Raw genomic sequence first — 21,392 nt, forward strand, 5'->3', positions numbered from 1 at the left:
GGGATTTTTCTAAATAAAATAAAATGAAACAGTAAATTTTGAAGTGTGTGTTTCCAAAAGAGCACTGTATTCCTCATTCTCTTTCCTTAGCATTTTCTCACATGCGCGCGCGCGTGCGCGCGCGCGCGTGCACACACACACACACACACACAGCACTCTTAGTAATTATTTCACATTTTTCAGGTCTTTTCACTATAAATTTTAAAAATAGTTATCTCCTGGGAACTAGTTTTCTCAATTTTGGATATTATATTTCTCTATTTTAGATTTTGATTTTTTGAACCTGCAAAGAAAACATAGTGACAGACCTAAACAATAAATAAAAACTAAACATCACCCTCTTTAGGTTAGAGCTTTCAAGATAGAGGGAAAAGCATTTTAATTTCATTCAGTAGGTTCTGGGTTCTGTAAAAGTCTCACTCTTCAGTTCCATCTTCACCATAGAAAACACCTTTGCCATTTCCCTCCACTATCAAAGTGCATCTGTTTAAAATTAAACATACCTTAAAGAAAAACCAAAAATCTCCATAATTTTTGGCAGATGTCCTATGTAGCAAGTATGAAGTGATTTTCCCTTCTCCCTACTCCTCAGTTTAAAGCTGTGTACCAAACAGTGGCAAATGCATCTTCCAGGACAGCAGAGTTTACACACAATGGATTTTGTTTTTGTTTCAAGGACCAAAAAGGGAAGGGAAAAATAAAACAAAGATAAAGAGAAGAAACCCTGAGGCAAAAATGGCTTTTCCTTTAGAAGGTCTTCCTGGGCGCTCACTCCTGTTCCTGTTCACAAGGTTCCCGCAATCTTCTGGGCCGGAAGGCCCTCCTCCAGCCAGAGGGTGGCGGCTGCCCCACTGCGCAGCATCCGCCTGTGAATGCGCCGGAGCCGCAGCAGGTAGAGGAGGATGGAGAGCAGGACCACCAGGAAGCAGCCGGAGAACAGGTAGTGATTGTAGACAAAGGAGAAGCCCCGCCAGTGAGCGTGACTGGCCCGAAAAGCCTCCTGCTGGATATCTCTGCCCACATGGAAACAAAAACCATCAACCATGAGAGGTCACAGCGGACTAATCGGGCAATAATGTGACATAACAGTGCACAGGACATGGGTTAGAGGGGCATAGGTCAGGACACAGCTCTGCAGACAAAAACTAACCTTGAGACTCAGTTTTCTTCCTTCTAAAATGTAAGATAATATGGCCTAATAGAGGGCACTTGCAAGTATTAATGAGATAACATGTGAAAGTGCACTCATCATCCTAATTTGGTTATAACAAAAATCAGAGACATATAGAACTGTGAGGGTTTCACTATACACGGAAGGCAATGTGGAGTCAAACCATGTTTCTGATCAGTAACGCCCACTACTCACAACTTTTGCAGTTAGCCCCGCTACAAGTATTGCTTGCAGATGCTCAAGGAAATGAAGTGGTGGTGGGGGGAGGAGGGGGAAGGGGTCTGAAAAAGGTAAGACCTCATTTATCAGTGAACCAGGGATCTTCTGTGGAGGTCAACTGAGAGCCTGGTCTGTGAACCTGAATGGGGAAAAGCACACATCTTTCTTTACCCAACTCCACCTAATGTAGTGTCCACTGGACATGAATGTAGCCAGCAAACTACTGTAGTAGCAGCAGGACCTGTGACTTTGTTCCTAGTAAAACTCACAGGTCTCTAGTTCACACTGTGGTGCTCTGCAGATGCCTTAAAATACGACACTAGGACACTACACTGAAATTACAGAAGGTACCATTTCTGTTGCCAGACCTTGTAATTTTATGTTAATAAAGAACACAGATTACTATATTACAAACTTACTTTCTATAATATTTTGATAAATATATTTCAATACAATGGTTTCCTCTGTAACCTATATATTAATGTTATGCATTAAAAACATTATTTTGAGAAGGGCTCCAAGGCCATAAATGTTAAGAACCCTAGAACTGACCCTTCTGTGCAGGGGTTAGGGAGCTGACACTTGAGAATAATCAAACCCTGTGCTGCATATGAAGGGATGGGGAGGGGCAAGGGAAGAAGGACTGGGGGTGAGGGCAGAGCAAAGTCAAATTCATTGAGTCTGCAATTCTGCTCACGGTCAGTGCTAACAAGAATGCCCAGACATTCACAAACCACAGGTGCCATGATGCTCTCAAACGAGAGAAGCATCTTGTGTTTGATTCTTGCTCCCAATTCACACCCATACCTTAAGGGTAAAAAGCGGGTCCTGTAGAGGATTGCTCCGAGGGTCCACTGCACCTCCTTGTCATACACCTGCAAGGCTGTCTTTAGGGTTTTATAGTTGACAGGAAAGGAGAAGCCCCTGTGAAACACCTCGAACATCCAGGCAGACTTGAAGCACTGGTACCTGCCAACACCAAGCACACACCGACATGGGACTGACTCACTTGTCAAAATGAACTGTCACGACAGTCTTCCCCTTTGGGACCAACGTGGCTGTGACGACTTCATGAGGCCAGTGCTCTGTGCAGCCACACCAGCCGCTTGCATTTCAAGGTGACTGACGTGGTCTATGCCCCTTATCCCACAACACAAAACAGTTTACCTGGCAAATCAACCAGCTCATGAAACCTGGCTCAGGAGAATTTAGTACATTGCGTGACACAATTTTTCCTCTGGCATTCCAGATCTTATTCAATAAATAAATGCTGAGCAAGTTCCAACTTCTTAGACCTCATTTTCGTTATTATAAAATGAGAAGAGAGGAGGGTCCTTTTCTCTGTTATTCTATGATTCTAACTGTTTATCAGAGGCTTACTTTTTGCAAAGCAGTGGGCTAAGCAAGTTATTAAGACACTAGAGGCCTGGTGCACATTGAAAGGAAACTAATTAGAAGGTGGCAGGCAGGGCGGGACTGGGCGAGATGGGCCAGACACGCCCTGGAGCCAACCTCCCTGGCTCCCTCCCGGGCCAGCCACACCTGGCCGTGGTTCAAAGGGTGTCTATGGAGTGAGCGGGGTCCCTCTGGCAGGTAAGGTCCCTCGGCTGAAACCAGCTTTCAGACATCCCCCGAGGGGTCCCAGAGTGTGAGAGGGCACTCCGCAAAGTTGCTGTCGTACAGGGTGTGGAACGAAAACAAGTGTGCAGTAAACCAAATTTGGGGCCAACAGTACCCAAGTAACAACATAACCCACAGCCAAAGGTGAAATCGCATGGCCCTGTGAGGAATCGGGCTCCCTCCTCTCTGGCTCTGGGGTGCATCACCAGAGAACCGCGGCTGCCAAGTCACCGCAGCTCAGCAGCTCCTGCGTTAAGCGCCTGCCCCTGGTAGTCAGTGAGCGTCATACCTACCAGCCAGTCGGCTGGTCGCTTAGCCTTTTATATATATAGTATAGATAATAACTATAATAAGTAATAATATAATATATAGTATAGATAATAACTATATATCTATATATAGTATAGATAATAACTATAATAAGTAATAAGATAATAAATATACTTAAATAACTTATAATGAAAGGATTTTTTTTAAAGCAAAAAATAACTATCAACAAAGCAGAAAAGGTAAACACCACTGGAGAGGCAGTCTGGCTGAAAGACTCAAAAGGGACAGCGCCCACCCTGACTAATCTGGGCAGGACTTCAACAGCCAAGGATAAAGAGAGGAATCCAGGTGGAAAGTGCAGTAAAAGTGAGCAAAAATACATTTGGAGCGATATATGTTTGGGCATAAGTATCTGTCATCATGTTTGAAAGGAGGCCAAGACAGAAGAGGAGAAACAGTGCTTGACAAAGATAAACAGGTGGCTGGGCCTGGGTGCAGCGAGCTAGGGGCCCTACTGAATATGCTGTTTCTAAAAACACTCTGGGCTTGGCTGTCCATGACTTACTTTAGCCTGTGGAGGTCAGCGTGAGAGGCATACAGTCCTCGGTCAAAGCGTTCTCGTAAGATCGACCACTTTGTTGCACAATAATCCTGAAAGAAATTTTACCCAAAATAAATCATCAGAAAGGGTTTATTAAAAATTTGTTTAACTGAAAAAAGTATTTACCAAATTCTTATTCATAACAAGCATATCCTTCCAATTAGAACAGAAGCCTCACTTATATGTGTGTACCAAGAAGACAAGGCACACAGACATGCAATGAATACTACTCATTAGCAGAGTGCTTGTTCTTGGTCTTAAAATTCTGCCAAAGTTACTATTAAAGAGACAGTCTCTCCCACGAAATTCTGGGAAGACAAAAATGATTACAAAAGACTGAGTCTTTCAGAGAAGGGAAAGAAATGCCACCTTTCCCTGAAGCTATCTGTAATCATATTAATAGCTTACATGTATTGAGCACTGTGTAAGTACCTTTTCTGGATGTAAATCTTAAAATGACTCTTCAACGTGGCTACTATTCTAATCTCTATTTGAAGGATGAAGAAACTGAGGCTCAGAGAAGCTGAGCAACTTGCAACAGGGCACACGGAGAACAGCACTCAGCCTGGAGTGAGAGGGTAAGGACAGGCATCTCAGGCACAGGAACCACCTTGATGAAGATGAAATGGGAAGTAGCACTCGTGAGGGAAACCAACAGCTGTCTGCTGTGATCACAGTATAAAGAGCTAGGTGGGGAGATGACGCTATAGGGTGGGGATGACATGCTAAGGGATCTGAAATGTATCCTGGAAGGAAAAGGAAGTGCTGCAGGTCTTAACAGGGCAGGTGATGGCACGGCGTTTTAACAGGACACTCTGGGAGTGGCTGGAAGATGAATGATGAAGACGAGATGCAAAAAGGCCAACTGGGAGGCTCCCACAATAGGGCAGGTGACAGAACAGTAGGACAGAGGAGGAGGACAACAGTAGGACAGAACGCAGGGAGGGCTCTGAGAAATATCTATGACATCAAGTATCAGGGGTATCCAGCGAGGGATGAACAAGTGACGGGCGAGTCTATAACTCCTGGGTTTTCTGGGAGGGGACTGGATGGTTAGTGATGCCATTAACTGAGACCATAACAGGAACAGAGTGGGCAGAAAATGGTGCATGTATTTGGAGTCGTGACATCTAGCAGACACGGGGTGGGGGTCAGAACTGCAGCCTCTTCTTGCGAGACAGCAGCAAATCATGAGCATGGATGACACCATCCAAGAACTTGAGGGTGAGAAGGCCAAGAGTGCAAGTCTGGGGTCACCAGGGTTTAAGGGGTTGTGAAGGGGGAACCCATGAAAGAGCCTAAGAAAGTGTCAGAAAGGCAGGGAGAACAAGAGAATAGAAGTAGGAAGGCTGCAAGGAATACTGTCAGATGATAATTCCACTATGCACACTAGTGTGAAGGGCTGTAATCTGGGAGCCACTGAGAGCAGACTAGTTCATGGAGTGGGGGCAGAAGTGAGTTTCTTGCTCCTGCTGTGACTATTTCTCTCACCAATTCCCAATGATATCCTCCACCTTTCCTTTCTCTCGACCTGGGCCTGGGCCTCCAATCATAAAGGGAGGACGTGACCTGCCACTGTCTACACCAGTCTCTCAAAGCACATAGAAAATGCTTTCCTTGAAGGTTACCTTTGCAGCTTTAGTAAACGCAACCGCGTTGTAGTCTCCTCCCATTCGTAACACATCTTCAGTGCAATAATAGAATTCAGAAAAGCCATAGAACTCGCTGTTCCGGAAGTGGATGGGGGGCTGGTAGACACCATTGAGGGAAGTCTGTGTCTCGTTCGTTTTGTTCATGAAAGGCTGGAGAGTCTCTCGGCACAGGTCGAAGTCTCCCGTTCCCCGCAGGTACATGGTCTGCCCATTTTGCTGGATTTCATCTTTAATGTCTAGGGGCAAGCAGGGGTCCAGGTATGGAGTGTCAGGAGCTAGACCTGTCTGCTTCCCCAGGAGCCTACAGGACAAAGAGAAACTTTGTCATGAGACCAACAGAAAACTGTGCCCAAAGAAGTGGCTCGGAGCCAGTGCCTCTCAAAATGTGTTTGGTGGAACACAGAGGGTTCTAGGATAATTAGGTGAGGGGAAGACACACACGAGCCCCACTTGGAGATTATGAGACATGCTTCCATATGGCAGACACCTTCAGAGTCCAATGAAACAACCACCTGGTCATGTGACCCAATGCCTTCCGTTCCTTGCACACAGCCTGGAGTCCCCACCCCTGAGTGCTCATGGTTCGTAAGCTCTGCCCACTCCTATGTTCACAGCTCCATTTTTGCCACTAGCACTTGCGATTTTTTATTATATAAAGATGAAATATGACTGAAAAAAAGGTAGCAAGTGAAAATGTATCCTGTGAAAACTAGGTTAGCCCTAACCGGTTTTGCTCAATGGATACAGCGTCGGCCTATGGACTGAAAGGTCCCAGGTTCGATTCTGGTCAAGGGCATGTACCTTGGTTGCGGGCACATCCCCAGTGGGGGGCGTGCAGGAGGCAGCTGGTCGATGTTTCTCTCTCATCAATGTTTCTAACTCTCTATCCCTCTCCCTTCTTCTCTGTAAAAAATCAATAAAATATATATAAAAAAACAACAAAAAACAAAAAAAACTAGGTTAGATGTCTTAGAAAAATATGATAAAGGCAAGTTGCCAGAAAACTGCTGTCAAATTAGGTGTTAGTAAGATTTAAGAATAATTTAGAAAAAGCAATAAAAATCTAGACAGATTTGGTATCAAATTCTTCAAAAATGTCTTTAAGTTCCTGGTATTCTTTAAAGAAAGTTAAAATAATATCGAGCTGAGTGAGGGTAGTGTACACCTGAGAAATGATGGACATTGCCTTAAAACAACACTGATATTTTACTTGACTCCCCATTTCAGATATTTTTATCCATCCAAATGGCTTTTCTGTTCTATGGATTAATTTCAAATAAGTAATTGTTATATAGTTAAACTTTTAAAATAAATTTAAACTGATAGAGTGTTGCTTTTATTTGTTTTACATATTTTCTATACCAGAATTCTTCAGAAACTCGTTTTAAAAAGTTTCACTGATGTGTTTAAAACCACTAACTTTGACTTCTAGAATATTTCTTTCTCTTGCATAACCTCCTTCACTATGGTCTTATCCACTAAATAACTGCACAGGCTGGTTTTCCAGAACATAATTCAATTTAATCACCAGTGACAACTCTATCACACTTCCTGCAGGCTCCAGGACATCTGCCATGGGGCTAGTGTTGAGTTTCCCAAGGGCCTGCAATCTAGAATGCATTACCCAGGCTCAAAACTACTAATATGCTAAGAGTGAAATTCTCCTCCATCAGGGGAGTGGGTCTGAGGGACAGCCAGCCTCCTTTGGAGCCTGGTGGGATGTCAGGCTGAAGGCAGGACCCTGGTATCCTTTCACTTCCTCTCTCACTCAGCTGACAGGCTTCTGCTAATGGAGGTCTCCCTGCTTTGCCTCATATGTTTTCTAGGAGGAGAAACCTGCATTTGAACATGCCTGCTGAGCAATGAAAGGTGCTTGCTTTACCTGTTCTTTTGAAACGTGTTGGCAAATATCTTGTCTTCATATCTCTGTCGAGCAGCATTGCCACCAAACCCAAGAAATGTGGCCACATAGACTCGGTACACATGCTCAGTCTGGTGAACATCACATCCCAGGTTAAATTCAGCCAGCAAGTTCTTAGCTACTTCTTCCTGACGACGTAAAGGTAACAAATGTTAATATTTTAAGCAATACAAAAACAATCACCTTCTTTAAAAAGAAGGACCTAAAAATTCTCATTTAAATGGAGCAAAAATTTCTGCTTCTGTATTTCCTTTTAAGCGTCCCTCCTAATTCAATATGATAATTCTGACTTGAGATTTCAGATGCAATGCCCATTTGTGGAATTATTACAACTTTTTGAAAAAGTAAGTTAGTAACATAGTTCATTTCTGCTAAATCTGTTTAAGGAATCCTATGCTTTGGAAGTAATCCTAAACATTGAAAAGTCTCTGTACACAAATGTCCTTTGCAATTCTGGGAAAGAAAAAGCTGGATGTCATCTAAATGTATGACTCCTAGGAGGGTTTATAATTTATGCTAATCAAGTTCATGGAGGAAGATACTTATGCGCTATTAAAAAAGGGGCACAAAACTGCATAAACAGTAAGATTATAACCATATTTTCAAAAACTATAAATAGGGAAAAAAGAATGAAAAGAAGTAAAGCCACAATTTCTTCATGACTCATCCATAGGACATTTTTAATACTGATTTGTATTTTTCCAAGCTTGCTTTACATATTTTTTAAATTTATTCTGAAGGGAATGACATGACTTTTTACCGAATGTAAGTTTCCAGAAGCATGTCTAGATAGGAAGTAGGAAACACTGATTGTAATACTTGAATTTACAAAGCACTCTTCTAAGGAGTTTAATAAATATATCATTTATTGGGCGAACACCAGATGCCCAGCAATGTGTTAGATATATGCACTATGTCATTTAAACCTGATGATAACTCTATGTTAGAGGCACTTGCATTCATATTCATAGACGGAAACCAACTTAGAGAAGTTAAGTTACTTGCATAAGGTCACACAACTAGTGAGGACAGGATGGCGATGCAGCCTAGGCTTCTTGTCCAGCACCAGTCTTTTTTAACTGACACTACGCTGCGTGAAAGTGGAGGGGACCCAGCTTTGTTATTAATTTACAGCAGAATGGAAACAGGGTGATAAAGACATGTAGCAACTCAGGAATGTATCTGGAAACCCTTCTGCTGCTCTCCCCACAAGGCCACCGGCCCTTGGAAAACTGCAGTGACAGAGAGCACTGAAGGGATGGAGAAAAGACAGTAAACCGAAGTTTAGGAACATAGAAGCAGTGAATACAAACCTCAGTCCTTTCTGGAAAAGTCGAAAGCTATCTGCACCATTAAAAAAGTATTTTCCCTAATTATGTCAAGAAATCTGACGCTATTTTAAGTTTTTCTAATCCCTGATGAGAAAAGAACTGAAAATAATATACAAAATTCAAGCATGTGATTGGCATGCATATCAAAGAAAAACTCCATGTAAGTTCAGAAAACAAACCAGCTGACTTCAATGACCAAACACAAACGGCTTAGGGGAGGTTTGCCTTGGCTTCCTCCCGTCTCCTTTCTCCTGGGTTGAGCAGAGGTACCTCAGCAAGCACAGTAAAGGCGTGTTCAGACTCAGAAAATAAAACAAAAATGGATGGAGACATGTTAAATGAAACCAAATCAAAAAGAAGGAAATTTGTACAGATAATAACCTGCTGTGAGGAGGCAAAGCTTACAGTTTTGGGGACTTCGTATGCTATCTGAGTGGACACGCCTCCCATGTCGAGAATACCGGCAGTTCTTTTCCGGAGAATGGCTTCACTGCTCTCACTTCCAGGAACGTTAACCTCCACGACTGCCTCATCATCTGGAAGCATGAGAAACACCCATGAGAACAGAGCAGATCCAGAGAACTGGGATCTTCACAGAGGCACCTTGTTTTCACGGCATGTTTCAAACATTTCTAGGCAAACCCAGCCTCCTCTCCCCAACTAAAATCAAGCTGTGCGAAACGGCAACTCCTCTCATTCCACCTACACACACTTAACTGTGTCACAAAACTTAGCTCCTTTTTATCCTTTCACTACATAGAAAAAGCCACAATTTCCAGTTACACACATTAGTTGGAAACATGATACTTACCATCTTCAATATGCTCAAATCGTCCGAGGACAAAATTAATGCCGATCCAAGCATACACACCTGTAGACATTGTACAGGGTAAAGATAAGAATAGTTTTTAAATACTTTGTATAACTCTGATCAATGCTGTCTGTGCAAACATCTCATTTATTTTACTCCCCGACAACCTATGAAAACATCATCTGAAATAACACATTTCTACTATGTATTTTATCTTTTCCTAGTGGCTTTATAAGAAATCCCTAGTTTAAAATTTATAGTTTCATATCATTTACATAGGTTGAAAATATAACTCCCTAAAGCAGTGGTTCTCAACCTTCTGGCCCTTTAAATACAGTTCCTCATGTTGTGACCCAACCATAAAATTATTTTCGTTGCTACTTCATAACTGTAATGTTGCTACTGTTATGAATTGTAATGTAAATATCTGATATGCAGTATGGTCTTAGGCGACCCCTGTGAAAGGGACATTCGCCCGCCAAAGGGGTCGCGACCCACAGGTTGAAAACCACTGCCCTAGAGGCTAAGTTTCCTTAGAAATTTATAGGTTGTTTTCTAATACTGGAGTTTTTATTTTTTATGAAGTTAAACCTATCAGTTGCAAGGTTTACAAACAAGTTAACTTTGACTCTTCCGTTTCCTTTATCCCTTACTTTCACTCATTTGCAACACCTGATTCTCTTTTTACAACATTTCCTATATCCAATATCTTTACCCATTTTCATTACCATCTTAAGCTGTTACAGAGATCCCATCTTCCTACCCCTATTCTTCCTCTCCAACCCACTCTATTCTCTGCTACCGAACTGATCTACAGAACAAAGTCCACATTTCACAGCTGGACACTTCAAGACCTGTCCAATATTTTTAATTGAATAAATTGGACATGTAACATTCTGTAAGTATGATGTACAGTGTGTTACTTTGATACATTTATATACTGTAATATATTGCCCTAACAGTGAAACTTATATTACATAATCATAGTATAATTTTATTATCTTCATTATGCAGTTGAATTTAAACCTGGTATTAAGTTGACCTGCGCAATTCAAACCCTCAATGTTAAAGGATCAACTGTACTGTGCATTAGATCTCTATGGCTCATTTACTAAACACCAACAATCTTACCCTCAACCCCCATCCTCTGGTAACAACCATTTTACTCTTTTACAGGTTTGACTTTTTCAGATTCCAAAAATAAGTAATATTATACAGCACTTGTCTTCCCATGTCTGACTTATCTAGCTTGACATAATGTGCTCAAGGTCCATCCATGTTGTTGCAAATGACAGGATATCCTTCTCATGGCAGAATATTTTTTATCCATTGATTGCTGATGGGCATTTGGGTTGTTTCTGTATCTTGGCTATCGTGAACAATGCTGTGATAAACATAACAGTGCATATATCTTGTCAAAGTCCTTTTTCATTTCTTTTGGGAATAAAATATCTAGAAGTGGAATTGCTGGATTGTATGGTAGACCCATTGTTAATTTTTTGAGAAACCTCCATATTGTTTTCCATAGTGATTAGAACAATTTACATTCCCACTAACAATGTACAGTATAAGGGTTTCCTTTTCAACACATCCTCACCAGCACTTGTTCTCTCATCTTGTTGACAGCCATTCCACAGTGGGTGTGAGGTGATATCTCATTGTGGGTTTTTTAAATTTTTATTTTATTTTTTCCATCACCATTTTCATTGTGCTTGTAATTTGCATTTCCCTGATGACTAATAACATTGAGCATCTTTTTATGCTCCTGTTGGCCACTTTGATGTCATCTTTGAAAATGTGTTTCATTCTTCTGACCATTTTTTCAACTGTATTGTGTATTTTTTTGTTGTTGTTAAGTTGTATGAGTTCATTGTATATTCTGGATATTAACCTTTATCTGATATACTGCTTGCAAAAATTTATTTCCATTCTGTGGGTTTTCATTCTAATTGTTTCTTTTGCTGTGAAGAAACTTTTGAGTTTGATGTAGTCCCATTTGTTGATTTTTGCTTTTTATGTTTGTGCTTTTAGTGTCATGTCCAAAAAATCACTGCCATCATGAATATTGATGAGCTTCTTCCCTAAGTTTTCCTCTAGACATTTTGTGGTATTAGGTCTTACATTTAAGTCTTTGATCCATTTTGAGTTAAATTTTGTGAGTGGTGTAGACAGGGGTACAACTTCACTTTTCTGCATGTGTTTCTCCAGTTTTCCCAGCACCACTTGTTAAAGAGACTATCCTCCCTGCACTGGGTGTTATTTCCCTTATTAGCTGACTGTCTAAAGCAGGGATTTACTTTTGGGCTGTTTCCCTGGTTGATGTGTCTATTGTGACTGTACCATATTTTTATTACTATGGCTTTGTAGTAGTTTGAAATACAGAAGTGTAATACCTCCAGCTCTGTTCTTTTATTCTCAGGATTGCTTTGGCTATTCAGGGTCTTTTATAGTTCCATACACATTTAAGAACTGTCCTATTTCTGTGAAGGATGCCTTTGGTATTTTCATGGGGACTATGGTGAATCTGTAGATGGCTTAGGGTAGTACGGACATTTTAAAAATATAAATTATTCTGATCCACGAACAAACACATACTGTCTTTCCATTTTTTTTTTTTTATTTCTTTCAGCAAAGTCTTATAGTTTTCATTGTACAGGTCTTTCACTTTCTTGGTTAAATGTATTCCTGAGTATTTTTGCTTTTGATGCTATTATTTCTTTTTCAGATGCTTCATCATTAAAGGAATACAACTGATTTCCGTGTATTGTGTATCTTGCCACTTTACAGAAAATGTTGACTCAATGATTAGTCAATTTCTTGAATGATTCTCTGGGATTTTCTATATATATCATCAGCAAATAGTGACAATTATACCTTTTCCTTTATAATTTGGATGCTTTTTATTACTTTGTCTTACCTAATTGCTCTGGCTAGGCTTCCAGTACTATCTATATTAATAAAATATGCTAATATGCTACTTAGACCAGACAGCTATATGACCTGGACGACCTTCTGGACGAGGGCAGCTGCCTCAGCTGCAAGGGCTGAGCCCCTTGCACAAATTTCATCCATCGGGCCTCTAGTATTGTATAAGAGTGATAAGAGCGGGCATCCTTACCTTGTTCTTGATCTTAGAGGAAATACATTAATTTTTCCCCATTGACTATAATGCCAGCTATGGGTTTGTCATATATGGCCTTTATTATATTGAGGTATACCCAATCTATTAAGGGTTTTTCATAAACAAATGCTGTAATTTACCAAATGCTTTTCCTGTGTCTACTGAGATAATCATGCTATTTTCATCTTCCATTTTATTAAAGTATTAAGTACTTATTGATTTGCATATGTTGAATCCTTGTTGTCTCGGGAATAAATCCCAGCTGGTCATGGGGCATAATGTGCTCTTGATACTGGTTTGCTAATATTTTGTTGAGAATTTTTGCATCTATATTCATCAGGATATTGGTCTACAGTTTTCTTTTCTTGTATCCTTATCTGGTTTTGTCAAGGTAATGCTTCATAGAGTGAGCTTTGGAGTGTTCTCTTGTCCTTGATATTTTGGGAGGAGTTTGATGAGGGTTGGTGTTAACTCTTTAAATGTTTGGTAGAATTCTCAGCCATTTGACCCTGGGGTTTTCTGTGTTGGGAGTTGATTACTGATTCAATCTCTTTACTCGTTATTGGTTGTTCATATTGTTTATTTCATACTGATTCAGTTTTGGTAGGTTATGTTTCCAGAAGTATATCCATTTCTTCTAGTACATTTGTTGGTATGTAATTGTTCATAATAGTTTCTTTTGATTCTATGCATTTCTGTAGTACCAGTTTTGTAATCTTTTTTATTCTCTGGTGCCTATTTCATTTATTTCTGCTCTGATATTTATTATTTCCTTCATTCTACTAACTTTGGGCTTGATTTTTCTAGTTCCTTGAAGTGTAAAGTTAGGTTGTTTATTTGAGGTCTTTCAAATTTCTTAATATATGTGTTTACTGCTATAAACTTTCCCTTCAGAACTGTTTTTGCTATATCCCAGGATATCTGATATGTTGTATTCCCATTTTTATTTGTTTCAAGACAGTTATTTCCCTTTTGATTTCTTTGATCCATTATTGTTTGGAATGTTGTTTCGTTTCCATCTATTTGTAGATTTTTCTCACTTTCCTCTTGTTGACTTTTAACTTTATACCACTGTGGTCAGAAAAGATAGTTGGTATGGCTTCAATCTTCTTAAAATTTGCTAAAATTCCGATAATCTATTCTAGAGAATGTTCCATGTGCACTTGAGAAGAATATGTAGTCAGTTGTTGTTTGCTTGGATTGTTCTGTAGATGTCTGTTAGGTAAATTGGTTCTAATATGTGGTTCAATTCCAACATTTTCTTGATTTTCTGTCAGAACAGTCTGTGATTGCTGATAGTGTGGTATTGAAGTCCACTGTATTACTGTATTATTACCTATTTTTTCCTTAAGATCTGCTAATATTTGCTTAATATATTTTGGTGCTCAGGCGCTGGGAGCATAAATAGGATGTCCCAAAAAATATATACACACATTTTGAATAACTATAAAGGCAGTGTTTATTAAAATACATTTCATTTTCAAAACTGAGCTATTGGCTGTTGAAGTGTGCATACATTTTTGGCGGACACCCAGTATATTTATGTCATAGCTTCTTTTTTTTTTTTTTAATATATTTTATTGATTTTTTAGAGAGGAGGGGAAAGGGATAGAGAGTTAGAAACATCGATGAGAGAGAGACATCGATCAGCTGCCTCTTGCACGCCCCCTCCTGGGGATGTGCCCGCAACCAAGGTACATGGCCCTTGACAGGAATCGAACCTGGGACCCTTGAGCCCGCAGGGAGATGCTCTATCCGCTGAGCCAAACTGGTTAGGGCTGTCATAGCTTCTTGATGTATTGATCCGTTTATCATTATATAATGACCTTCTTTGTCTCTTCTTACCTTTTGTCTTGAAGTCTATTTTGTCCAATGTAAATATGGCTACACCTGCCTTTTTAAAGTTTCTATTTGCTAGGAACACTGTCTTCCTTTAACTTTGAACCTGTGTGTCTTTAGAGCTGAAGCAAGTCTAAAGTTTCAGCTCTATAGGTAGCATATAGTTGGGTCTTCTTTATTTTTTAATACATCTAATCACTCTGTGCTTTTTGGTTGGTGAGTTCAAACTACTTTCATTTAAGATGATTACTGATTGGTAAGGATTTACTATTGCCATTTTATCTTTTGCCTTCTGGTTATTTTGTCTTCCTGTTATTTCTTTATCCTTCTGTTTCTGTTCACCTTTGTAAGTTAGTAGTTTTCATGGTGATTTGCTCATTCTCCCATTTGTTTGTTGTTGTTTTTGTATCTCTGCTCTAGATTTTTGCTTTGTGGTTACTATAAGGTTTACATAAAACAGCTCATAAATAAAAGTATTTTTGGCTGATAACAAATTTATCTTCATTTGCCTATAAGGGTTCCATCTTTTTACCCTTCCCCTTTTATATTTTTCAAGCCACCAGTTATCTTTTTATGCTGTGATTTTGTTACTAAGTTGTAGTAGTTATTTTTAATGCTTTCCTATAATGGTTATGCTATAATTGTTTGACATACTATTCTAAAAAGTTAGTTTCTAATATTGTCTATCACCTTAATCAGAGTTTTGTGTACTTTTGTCTTTTCATTTCAGCTTGAAGAGCTTTCAATATTTTTCCTAAGGCCGATCTAGTGGCTGGTGAACTCTCTCAGCTTTTGTTTGTCTGGGAAAGCCTTAGTTTCTCCTTCATATCTGAAGGAGAACTTTGCCAGATAGAATAATCTTGACAGGCAATTTTTATCTCTCAGGACTTTGAAATTGTCATCCACTCTTTGTTGGCCTATAGTTTCTGCTGGGAAATCTGCTGATAGCTCAATGGGGGTTCCTTTGTAGGTTACTGTCCCACCCCCCCCCCCCCCCCCCCCGCCCCGGATGTCTTTATAATTCTTTATCATTGATTTCTGACAGTTTCAATATAATGCATCTTGGAGGTCTTTTTGTGTTGAGATAATAAGTGTTTTACTAGATTTGTACATTCAGTTCATTCCCCAGGTTTGGGAAGTTCTCAGTTATTATTTATTTAAATACACTCTGCTCCTTTCTGCCTTTCCTCTGATATACCCATTAATCTTATATTGGCTCTTCTAATGGAATCTATAGTTCTTGTAGGATTTCCTCACTTTTGAAAAATCCTTGGTTCTCTCTCCTCTTCCACCTGAAACATCTTTATATTCCTATCCTTGAGCTCATTTATTCTCTCTTCCATCTGATACGCTTTTCCCTCCAATACTTTATCTCATTTACTGAGTTCTTCAGCTCCAGAATTTCTTTTTTAGAATTTCAGTCTCTTTTGTAAAGTACTCCTGTTCATTAATTTTATTCCTGAGTTCATTTCATTGCCTTTCTGAGTATTCCTGTAGCTTGCTGAATTTCTTCATAACAGCTTTTTTGAATTCTTTATCAATTAGATCACAATAGTCCATGTCTTTGTGTTCAGTTACTAGAAAATTATCATTTTCTTTTTGTGATATTATATTACAGTGATTATGGTGTTTGATGAAAGTGCCTCTGCTGAGCATTTCAAGTAGTGAATACCTTTCTTATCTAGGTAAAGCTTGGTTTATTTTGAGTCTAACAATTCAACAAGTTCCTAAGTAGAGTACTTTCTTTTATTTTCCAGAAGGTGGCACTATAGCACAGGTTTTTGGTTTCTCTTACCAGAGCTCGGTAGGTTGGCTGCATGTTCATTAAAAAAAAAGTTGATGGAAGGGGATTGAGGGATAAGAGTGGCCACTGAGTTAGGGGAAGTGTGTGCTTAGCACTTGATGGTTTGGGTGTGTCCACAGAACAGAGAGGGGTATCCTCGAGTGAGGGGTGTCCCAGCTATCCATGGGTGTTCTCTTTGCCTTTTCCCTTCCCCCAGTCATTGTGATGTCTTCTCAGAGACAGCAGGTTCCTCCAGCTGCAGCACACACAGCCAGATAGACCCTTACTCACCATCTTCATCCTCCACCTCCTCTACCAGAAAGGTTGTCCTGGCCTGCTGCACCCCCTTGCCACTACTCGCCTGGCTCCACAGCCTCCTCTAGGATTCAATCCACCCACTTTCTGGTAGACAGATGAATAGATCTTTCAGGTGCCCTCAGGTGCTATGCAGAGGTGCTGTGTGTGTGTGTGTGTGTGTTTGTGTTGTTTTAAATGTCTAATTATAAATTAAAGGGGAGAGAAAGAAGGAATGATTCACGCTGCCATGATGATGATGTCACCAAGACCTGTCCAACTTTTCCTATTATTAACACCTTCAAAAGGGCCAGAATGCAGTCAAACTAAAATATTTTTGTTCCTCCATCTATAGTGCAGCTTTTTCGACCTGTGTTGACTCAAACAATTTCTTCTGCCTGGAATGTGCCCTCTCAGAGCCCTACCTATGCCATGCTCTGGCATGCTATAACTACCTCATTAGTTCAAATGCCATTTTCTCCATGATGCCCTTAGCTAGAAATAAAAAGTCTTCCTCTTTCAAATTCCCATGATCTTTTTCCCTTACCTTCCTTAAGGTATCTAAAACTGTAACTCATTTAGCAGTTAACTGTGTACCTCTCTTGCTTGTAAACATAACAACGGCAATGTCCATTTTTCACCCAATTCTGTATTCTCTACAGTGTCTTTCATAGAGGAGGCATTTGCTAAAATGATAGATGACTTTAAAATAAATGTTTTTTATTTCCATTTCTAATAAGCTATTAATCAAATAATGTCACTGACTTGTCATTTATTTACAAATAAATCATTTCTTTGAAAACGAACTAATATTTTCTCAGTGTATCAAAGTCAAGAATAATTTTCCCTTCCTAGAGAGAAAATCAATAAAAGGCTTCAATAGCTCAGTAATTATCGTAATTCCAGAAAGCTGTATATCTTAGGCAAGGAGCACAAAACTTTTCTATCAAAAGGAGTTTAAAATTCATTTCCTACATGTGGGAAGATAAATTATTTTTGCAATGGCTTAATGTTTGGATAATAAAGGTCAGCTATGTAAGAAACGAATTTAAACATTTAAAAATTATAATATTTCAAAGCTATGGTTTTCCAAATTTTAAGATATTAGGAGTAACTTAATAAAGTATACACAGTGGGAAATGGAGGATTTAAAGCAAGTTTCCTAAATTTCAAAGTGAAGACCAATATACCAACCTTCCTGTTTCCCTGAAATTACTTCTGCATGAGAGTCAGAAAACAGAAAGTCAAAATGCACAGGGATATCAGTCAGAAGGTCTTCCAAGATGGCTTTTTGCTGGCTGTAAGACAATCCAAAATTGTACATATCAAAACATGACATACTGAATTTTTGTTTTTAAAAAGGATCCCCCCGATCCCCCCTATACACACACTATTGCTCTGGTATATCCTATATAGTTTAAAACCAAAGCAATTCATTGAAAAGATTGTTTATTTTAGGAATGAATTTTCAAGTGGAACAATGAATGAATTTTCACATGTGTATATTATGTGATTCTTAAATATAAAACTACAAATCCTTAAACTAATAATATAGAAAATCAATTTTTTAAATGACAACTTTATAGTTTACTATTACAGTCATAAATAAATATATTAAAAGATAGTGAGTTCTAGCTAGGAAATAGTTCTGGCACTATTCTATATTTCAAAAAAGAAATTTAAATGTCTTCCTTTTGGTGATGATAATGGAAGAGGAGGAAAAGGAAGAGGAAAAGCAACAGGAGGGAAATGAGGAGGAAAATATACCATCATCACCACCACCACCACCACCACCACCACCACCACCACCACAGGCTTGGACTGCTCTCACCTTTCAGGAAGGACCCTCATGCCAGCTGTGCAAAGAATGTAGAGAGGGGTTTCTTTGTGTTTTGCCCGTGGCACATGCTCTGCAGCAAAGTTGAGGAGCGGAGAAATGTAATCACTGGCTTTCTCTGGAGAGGTAGCAAATTCTGAAATGCCTACAGAAAAAGGACACCTCTGTTAACAAGCAGATATTTCAGCTAGTAAGTTATACTTCTTCAATGTGGTTAATTTGAGAGAAATTCAAGCTATACACCATACTTTCCTTGTTTTTTCCTATCCCTCTGGCAACACCTTTCAGTTTCTCTTCCTCAAATGATGGTACCAAACGTTCAGTCCCACATCCTCTTATTCTTACTCATCAAAAATTACAGACCTAACTGAGCATATGTGTCAAACACTTGGAGTTGATTGCACAGGAGCTCATCGCTGCCCTTGGGAAAGAGCCCCCACTTCCCTCACTCTCATGGTTGGCATCACCAACAGATTTCTCCTATCAGATCTCTTCTCCAATCTGCAGGTCAGTGTGTGGTTACTGCCCAATGAACAAGGCTCACCACCCGCTCACAACTCAAATCTGGACTCAACAATAAACCTGCTCTTACTGCCTGTTACCCGCCTCAGTGACCACTATCACTAGCCATCCAGTGGCCCAAGCTGATATCCTAAATAAAATATCTCTCCCTCATCCCAACATGTATTGTGGGTTTCATGCATTGCCTCTCCTTGGTTCCTCTCACATTTTTTCACTTCTCTTCATCTTTTCTGAATACCCCCACCCTCTGCCAGCCTACATATCCTACTGCCCAGTCTTGAAATTCCCCGACATTCCCTATGCAAAAGGGGTCTCTTTCTGGCTTAAAATCCTTTGGGCTCCTCAATGCCCTCCAGATAAAGCTTAACTCTAGAATGGCATCATAACCTGCTCTGCATACTCACCCATCCTGTCTCTTCCCACATTCCTTCCATTTGGCTTCAACTATATTGAATAAAATTTCTACATCATACTCTGGCTTTATGGCCACTGTACCCCCACCAGGAATAGCCTTCTCTTTGCCTCCCTACCCACTTCCCATTTCTTTTCATCTGGCTAACTCCTCCTCATCCAGAGCTACTTCCTCTATGGAAGTCTTCACCAGCAGATCCCTGAAGATGAGCTCTCTTTACAGTCTATGCTTACCTTTACCTCTAGTCGAAGCATTCATTAACTTATCAAAATTACCTACTTATTAACTTGCTTGTCTCATTTCAACTGGAAGTTTCTCAAGGGCACAAACTGTGTCTTGTTCAAATTTATATTCTTAGCACTAACAGTGTCTAGAAAATAGTAGGTGCTCAGCAAATATTTGCTGAATGAATACATAAGTAGTGAATATTCCTGTCACTGAACCTACAATACTAAAGATGAGGGGAATTTTAGAAGTCCAAAAATTCCTTACTTCACAGACTAGGAATTTGTAGACCCAGACAGATAAGTGTTGCTGTAATGCTGTAAATGAGAGACCATGCTTCCAGATACAGAAGAGCTATAAAAAGGTTCTTGATGGTCTACTTCAAGCTATAACAAGTGCTATATAGTTTGTTTTTTAAAATCCTGGTGAATTTTTCAATTGATCAATATTACTTTAATCCTGAAAATGTTTCTAGATTAGGAATACACAAAAATTTCAGGGGTGCAAAATAGAAAAGTAAAAATTAAAAGTCATCCACTAAGACTTAGAGAAAAAATGATCTTTGTTAACAAAAATGTACTCTGATTCAAAATAATGCTTGCAACAAGAACTCAAATTAAGTTCCCTCTCTTTTTTATTTCTTTTTTAAAAAAATATATATTTTATTGATTTTTTTACAGAGAGGAAGGGAGAGGGATAGTTAGAAACATCGATGAGAGAGAAACATCGATCAGCTGCCTCCTGCACACTCCCCACTGGGGATGTGCCCGCAACCAAGGTACATGCCCTTGACAGGAATCGAACCCGGGACCCTTGAGTCCGCAGGCCGATGTTCTATCCACTGAGCCAAACCGGTTAGGGCTAAGTTCCCTCTCTTTATCATGAAAAATGAAGTAGAGATTTTGAATTTTCTGAGCACTATGCTGGTGCCAATGCCTAAACATCAAGGGACAATAACTTGTGCTGAGGGTTGCCTACAGAAGGAAGTGGGGCCTGCATTATTCAATGGAGAATGAGTAGGACTCAAGGGTTCTACAGTATATGTAATTACCATTTTATGAGGACAGATATTCTATTATGTTACAATTGAAGGTCCCTTCCTGGCCAGGTAGCTCAGCTGGTTAGAACCTCGTCCCGGTACACCAAGGTTGCAGGTCCAATCTCTGGTCAGGATACATATAAGAAGCAACCAATGAATGCATAAATACTAGTAAGTGGAACAATAAACCAATGTCTGTCTGTCTGTCTGTCTCTCTCTCTCAAATCAATAAATAAAAAGTTAAAAACAAAGCTGAAGCTCCTTTTCACTTGTTTTTGAAATAGGAGATGATTATGATAATTATTTTTGTCAACATTCAATATATTTTAAAAATAAATTCCTTGGGTTGTTTGGGTTTAATATTTTACGACTAACATAATTGACAAGATGAAATTAAAGTAGTGAATCTCTAGTGTCTTTGGTTCACTGTTTTAAATCAGTGATTATCAACTATCAAGACATAAAATGCCTATTTCAAGGTCCTGACACCTTCCATTCCTAATGTTACTGAAGAAGTGTGCTGCCTGTGCAAATTATATAGATAACAACAACAAAAAAGGTTGAGAATTACTTATGTAAATTATCTAACAGAGAGGGCACATCTCAATTTTTCTATTACTCACTGACTTAGAAATTGTATATCTTTAAAAACCGGACATATTCCTGGCCGGTATCCTCAGTGGTTAGAGCGTTGGCCATGAACTGAAGGGTCTCTCTCGAATTT

General features: G+C 39.4%; 1 protein-coding gene across 2 annotated transcripts in view; it reads right to left on the bottom strand.

Annotated features, from left to right (window-relative positions):
- Window positions 1–341: 341 nt before the first annotated feature.
- ENTPD4 (ectonucleoside triphosphate diphosphohydrolase 4) overlaps window positions 342–21,392 on the bottom strand; it is a 29,992-nt gene continuing 8,941 nt past the window's right edge. The window contains exons 6-14 of one of the 2 annotated variants that reach the window (XM_070416598.1): window positions 18,465–18,615; window positions 17,828–17,931; window positions 9,597–9,656; window positions 9,191–9,321; window positions 7,416–7,582; window positions 5,510–5,834; window positions 3,846–3,931; window positions 2,198–2,359; window positions 342–1,013 (exon numbers count right to left, since the gene is read on the bottom strand). In XM_070416598.1, coding sequence (XP_070272699.1) covers window positions 785–1,013; window positions 2,198–2,359; window positions 3,846–3,931; window positions 5,510–5,834; window positions 7,416–7,582; window positions 9,191–9,321; window positions 9,597–9,656; window positions 17,828–17,931; window positions 18,465–18,615 — 1,415 coding nt within the window. In that variant the 3' untranslated portion in view covers window positions 342–784. Of the gene's footprint in view, window positions 1,014–2,197; window positions 2,360–3,845; window positions 3,932–5,509; window positions 5,835–7,415; window positions 7,583–9,166; window positions 9,322–9,596; window positions 9,657–17,827; window positions 17,932–18,464; window positions 18,616–21,392 lie in introns of both variants that reach the window. The other variant, XM_070416597.1, reaches the window with a different exon arrangement.

The sequence above is a fragment of the Myotis yumanensis genome, unplaced genomic scaffold (assembly GCF_028538775.1).
Source record: "Myotis yumanensis isolate MYYU_CA2020_CCGP unplaced genomic scaffold, mMyoYum1.0.hap1 SCAF_5, whole genome shotgun sequence".
NCBI lineage: Eukaryota > Metazoa > Chordata > Mammalia > Chiroptera > Vespertilionidae > Myotis > Myotis yumanensis.